Here is a 6,172-nt window from a genome sequence, read left to right on the forward strand (position 1 = left end):
AAAGAGAGATTCAACAACTAAAAGAAAGATCAATTCTTTGGGATACTTAAATTTCTTCAAAAGGAACAAACATAGATAGAATCAAATTGATTCCCGAAATGTCTTTCTGAATATTCCTCAATGTCCCAACATAATTATACTAAAAGATGCATTCATATCTTGGATCCCACCTAGGATTCCCAGTTGTTGATCCCCGCCCCATCCCATATCATACCATCCACACCTCATGCATGATGAGATGGGGTGGGATGGTTAACTGCAGTGCAGAGGGACCAGATTCACAGTTGGCCCTTTGATGATAATCAATGCCTTATAATCAAGTTCATTAATAATTAATTTCTTATAGTAAACAAAAAATAAAAGGCTTCCCATGATGGTAGTGCACTACTGCTCTCTCACATTGAAATTTTATTATCTTTTCTCTCCTATCTTGATCATGTCAGTTGCATGTGGATATACCGTTTTCTGCCACCATTGGTGTGGAGGCACCAATGGTAGCTCGGAATATTCCCCTTTCCCTGTGGTACCATGGGGAATCCACTTGCTAAACGAAATTATGTCCCACCATGATTTTAGTTGTTAAAAACTTATCTGTCTGTGAATAAGTATATTGATGAGCTTAAGTATTTTGTTCCCATCCAAGTGTTACCTTAGGTAGTCAATAGTCAGTTAGTCACACAAGAAACACTCCTGTGAAGCAATTGCTAAAGAGCGAAAACTCCCTGTTTTTCTCCCTTGTTCCATCACCATTCTCTCTATTCTTAAGACAAAATGAGGAGTCTCTCATCTTGGAATCAACAACATAAACATTTCTATCTTCCTCTTCACTTAATTGGCCTCCTCACCAGCTTCACCCATATCCTCTTATTGGGACCTCCCCATGAAGTTAGCATGAAACCATCTTAAGGATTTGCTCCTAAGGATCGACTTTCTGCTGTGATCATCTCACATTTCTAAATAGCTGCATTTCCTTTCATAAGATGTTGGGCAGAAGCATTAACTTCAATGCTTACATGACAAGGATGAATTGATGTACCTGTGATAGAAAACCAATATACTTATGTCTTGTACCCATTAGTTGTTGAAGTTTATTTTATCTAACCTAGAGTGTAATGAAATGAATCACACTAGCGAGTTTGGAAACTAGAATAGATAAGGGTATTTAAACAAAAGGTTATGATGTATTACCCTAATTACATTACTTTAAACAACATTTACCCCCTCTCTCCCTGGGTGAGACCTTTTTGCCACACAAAGGCTGGCCGTCAAGTCCATTGTACCTACATTGAGAGAGAGGATATGAAGTATACTTGCAAATCTACGACCATCTCGGGTTGGGATGAAATGAGGACCTGATTTCCTCTTCAAAAGTGGTTTTCAACAGAGAATGATTGAGATGGGAAAGGAGAGGAAAGACACTTTACATTGTCATTCCGTTTGATTAAAAGGAAAATAAAAAGAAGGGAATTGAAATTTCAAAAAAAAAAAAAAAATTGTAATCATTACTCCATGTGATTATATTAGTAACTCCAAATTAGTCTATATTTGATTATTAAATTTCACTTTGGTCAACATACAAAACCCTTCGTTATAAAATATTAGATAAAAATTTGGAGGAGGACTACTACCGGTCTGCCATAAGGAACGCCTAAACACAACCCTTGTTGGGCGTCTTTTCATAACCCCCCATGAAAACAAGAGCTATGCTAGACCGACATAGTTCTTTTTTCCATAAAAATAACATGCAAAATGTATCAATACTAAGTATGACTGTATTTTTTATTTTGTTAAATTTGAAATTTTCATTTTCCTTCCCTTCAAATTCCCTTTGCAAGCAAATATAGCCTTCATATTTTAAGAAACCATGCTACCATATGAGACATCCGTCGGTAATTTTTTATGTACTTACAACCTAAAATGCCCTCATGCTCAAATGAATTTCTTGTTTATACCAAAAGATCAAGTGAATTTCTTTTCTTTCTATACTCAACAAACGCCAGGAATTTTTTTTCTTTCCATTCCATTCTTTTCTTTTCTTTAGTTCCAAACATAGCATAAAACCCCATCCTCTCTCTCCATTTAAGACCTTTTATTTTTGGTAGGAATCTCCAATTATTTTTTCTTTGGTGAAAGGCAGGACTCACCATTAAGACTACATTATCGTCTCAAGTAATGAAACCCAACAGATATAATCCGCAGCTAATCCTTAGTGCATTTTGCGCCACTGGATCATCATGACCAAAGAACTGAACGAAACGGAAAACCCCGGGAAATTACATCGTTCACTGATGGTTCAAAATTGAAGAAACCCTGTGACCAGAGAATCCCTATCCCATCCCCTCTCTCTCTCTCTCTCTCTCTTGTTTCCAGCGCTTTCGCTTTGCTTCAATGGCGATTGAAGCTAACTTTTCATGGCTTCAATTGAAGCCAGCTCAATTCCTCCACCGTTATTCTTTTTCCACGACTTTCTTGTTTCCACGCTTGCTTAATTTCACTGATCTAGAAATCAAGAAGAAATCATTCAAATTCCGTTGCAGATCAAGCCAAGTAGACGATGAGGTACTCTCATACTCCAACTAGATTAGATTGATCCCTCTGAAACAAAATTTTAGCTTGATCATGTGATACTGCATCTTTCATTTTGACAGGGATATCTGTTAGATGCTCCAGAATCTATCGGAGACGGGTTTTCCTTCAGTGGAGGTAACCCTCATTTTCCTCCCTTTTTTCTGGGTTCAATTTGTTCATACCATTTTTCTCTTTGAATCTCAGAAGATATTCTCTTAAATTGATTTGAAAGAGGGATTAGGAAACTGGTTACAAATATTTGCACTCAATTTTTTTATTTCTTTGCAGGTAAATACTCTGATGGCTCAAGCCCATCAGATGAATGGTTCAAGCAAGGAAAGATAGTGAGTGTCGTTCTGTAGTTCTCTAATACTCGTTTCCATTTATTTATTTATCTTTTGGACTCGTCCCCTCCCTCACATCCCCCCACTCTAATGTGAACATAATACTCCTTATCGTTTTTAATATTAGGTAAAAGCTCTTCCTGTCTTTGGCACTGGTGAGAAGGCAAAGGATCCAATATTTGGACTTGCAATGGGTGGTAGTTCTCAGGCTTCAGATGATGTTTTCAGGTGAATGTAGGAGTCTTTGCTTTAGGATGCTACCAGACACAGGAAATTTAAAAGCCTGCAATACTGGTATTTTGTTAGCCTTAGGTCTCCATCTTTTTCATAAATTGAAAATGGATGATTTGCAGGGTTTACCATTTGAAAATGCTCTGTATACATGATTTTGTAAAATAGATGGTTTTGCGTTGAAAGAGGAAATGCTGCTAACCCATCAGTTATTTTAGTTCATGGTTTTCCTTCACAGGTGAGATCTCTCTGGAGTAGTGATACTTTTTCATATAAATTATTGATTTTTTCGTACAATTATCTTTGACTGTTTGCTAATACTGGCTATTTTAATTTATCTAGTGGCAACATTAATGTCTAAGAGCAATACTGCTCAAGTTTATCTAGGTTTTGATTTTTGTGGTGACTTTCTATCCCTTCTTTGAGAAATTATTATTTTTTTGTCTATATTGACATTCTTTGTTCCCATTTGCTACAATAAATTAGCAACACATGAAAATTATATCATAGTCTTGCATTTTCTTGTGCAAAACGAATTGGCAGATTCAAGAGTATATCAAGAACTTTCCTTCACAAGCTATTGTTAAGTTTGTCTCGAATTCTTAACCTGTTTTGAAGATTGACCCGATCCGACATATTTTGGTGGCGACCCGAATGGGAAATTTTCTGAGATCTGTGATGGGAGGTTCGACCGGATCGACCGCGATCCGATGGGTCGACCCGCAATTTGGAGTATATATATAATGTACTTTTGCTTGTTGAGAAAGTCATTGTATTTTGGGGTTTTTCGAGCTAGGGTTTCAAGGCGAGTTTTTTCTCGCCGCTACTAGGGTGTAATTTCTCTTCTGCATAGTGAATCATCTTCTTCTTCGCCAGAGGACGTAACACACCACCCTGGTGTGTGAACCTCGTTAAATCTCTGTGTCGTACGGATCTATTGTCTCTTTATTAGTCATGTTTCTTGGTGTTTGATCTTACAGCTATGTATAGGAACCTATCGTATCCATTGGGATACAAAAGATAAATCCTACAATCTAGGTAATACGAATGAACCCAAAAGAGGTTGTATTACTGATGAAATTATATGGAAGGAGATGAAATTATAGAAAGGAACTTGATCTAATGGAATCATCACTTCCATAGAATATCAGATAATAATTTGTGTTGTTTGCAGATTCTCCTTTTAGTAACTGAACTTCAATGCCTTGTTGATGGTGTCAGCAGAGTAGTGCCATGCTTGTTGCTAGAGCTAACCTTTGAGTTTATGGTGGCAGTTGTTTACCCTTTTTTGTTGGTTTGCCAAGATTGATCAATTTGGTGACCCGGAAGGGAAGTAGAAAATGTTTTCAATGTCTTCAGTGATATCAGTCATCACGAGACGTTTTGCCCCTTCATAAAAACCTGAGAGTGTACCGACACCACTCTGTTGCTTAACATTTTGACTGGATCATCTGACATCTTAAAGCCCATTCTGGTCTTGGTTTCTCCTTTTGATGCCTTAATTTCTTGTGCCAAAGCTGACTTTTTCCCAGTGACTGCCTCTGCTGATGCTTCTAATCAAAATTCTATGAAAGCTAACAATTATTATAGTACTGGTTTGTTTTATCTAGTACAGTTGTTATTGTTAGTAAACTCCTGTATCTACTATTTCTACGCACTGGTTTATTTTTCCACCATTTCTGTTTCTCCTAGCTCTACTATAGTTCCACAGTTTTTTTTTTTTTTTTTGGAGGATTGGGATGGGAATATGGACCATGTATTTCTTAATTCATGTAGATACTTACATAATCTTTAGCTGTTATTCCACAGGTTTATTAACTTTCTACTGTTATCTTGCTACACTGAATCTTAAGGCTTTTGAATGAGATCACTTGTGCATTGTATTGGCATTTCATATGGAATTTTTTTACAAAGGATTTGTTATTGTCTGTGAGTCTTAATGATGTTGTGTTTAAGCATTTGAGGAAATTTAGTTAGGATAAGTTGAAGTTTTGATGATGGATTTGGTGGACAAATTTAATTAACTCTTGATGCTCAAAATTTGTTCCATTTTCCTATTCTGTTAACAGGCATATTCTTATCGCAAAGCTCTTCCTGTACTTGCCAAAGATTATCATGTCATTGCATTTGATTGGTTAGGTAAGCTCTGCCAGTCGTTTCTGCATTGAGTTTACTTTCAAAATGCTCAGGATAAATGCTTTTGTATTTGAATTTCACCCTTTTAGAAATGTCATTTGTCAACTATATAAATTTTTTCTTCATGATAATAATTAAGAAAAATGTACTGAGGAGAAGAGACACTAAAGGTAAAGGAAAAGAAGAGTTCAAAAAGTTATGAAAGAGTATGTATGAAGTAAATTATTGACCATGCTCACAAGTTCAATGTTGGCTTCAAGTCTAATTCCAATTGGTTATGTTACATTTTGTTTGTTTTATTACTAAATTATTTAGTTGGATATCCTTTAAATCCTATGAAAGTTGCAAAGTAAGCAAAACTTGTAAAAAGTGAAAGATTAATGAATGTTAAAGGAAGAGCTACAATGATTCTTTTCCTAAATAGGAGTCATCTGTAATTTAAATTATATTTAAACCCTCAACCTTTAAAACCTTAGAGGATTCCCAATTAATCACTTTATTAATATCCCATTCTGTGATTAATGGAGTTATTTTTCTCTGAGGTTGGACATGGGTTTGATCAAACCAACATCATGGGTATAGTGCCCAATAATAACGAAGTGAAAAGCTACCACGTAATTTTATGTGTTAAATTATTTGTAAATGGTTAGTTTCTCATCTTTGACAACGGTTGAAGTCCTCCTTGGCATATTCTTTTTAGAACGATGGTAATAATTAGTTTAAATCATTTACTAGCTCTTTGCTAGGATGGGCCCAGCCCAAACGGGCAAGGACCATGCTCACAAGTTCAATGTTGGCTTGCATTGTCAGATTTATTCAGCCTTAAGGTGTCGATTGTCTCCTCCTGAGTTAGTTATCTGTGGACCTGAGCTTGCCTTTTTTTTTTTTGGGGG

At 36.1% G+C, this 6,172-nt stretch overlaps 1 protein-coding gene across 1 annotated transcript in view; it reads left to right on the forward strand.

Annotated features, from left to right (window-relative positions):
- Positions 1 to 2,170: 2,170 nt before the first annotated feature.
- The window catches only part of LOC122094342 (cis-3-alkyl-4-alkyloxetan-2-one decarboxylase), a 6,972-nt gene continuing 2,970 nt past the window's right edge, over positions 2,171 to 6,172 (forward strand). The window contains exons 1-6 of the mRNA XM_042665108.1: positions 2,171 to 2,559; positions 2,649 to 2,703; positions 2,857 to 2,912; positions 3,040 to 3,140; positions 3,312 to 3,381; positions 5,213 to 5,282. Coding sequence (XP_042521042.1) covers positions 2,389 to 2,559; positions 2,649 to 2,703; positions 2,857 to 2,912; positions 3,040 to 3,140; positions 3,312 to 3,381; positions 5,213 to 5,282 — 523 coding nt within the window. The 5' untranslated portion in view covers positions 2,171 to 2,388. The remainder of the gene's footprint in view (positions 2,560 to 2,648; positions 2,704 to 2,856; positions 2,913 to 3,039; positions 3,141 to 3,311; positions 3,382 to 5,212; positions 5,283 to 6,172) is intronic.

The sequence above is a fragment of the Macadamia integrifolia genome, chromosome 11 (genome assembly GCF_013358625.1).
Source record: "Macadamia integrifolia cultivar HAES 741 chromosome 11, SCU_Mint_v3, whole genome shotgun sequence".
Lineage (NCBI taxonomy): Eukaryota > Viridiplantae > Streptophyta > Magnoliopsida > Proteales > Proteaceae > Macadamia > Macadamia integrifolia.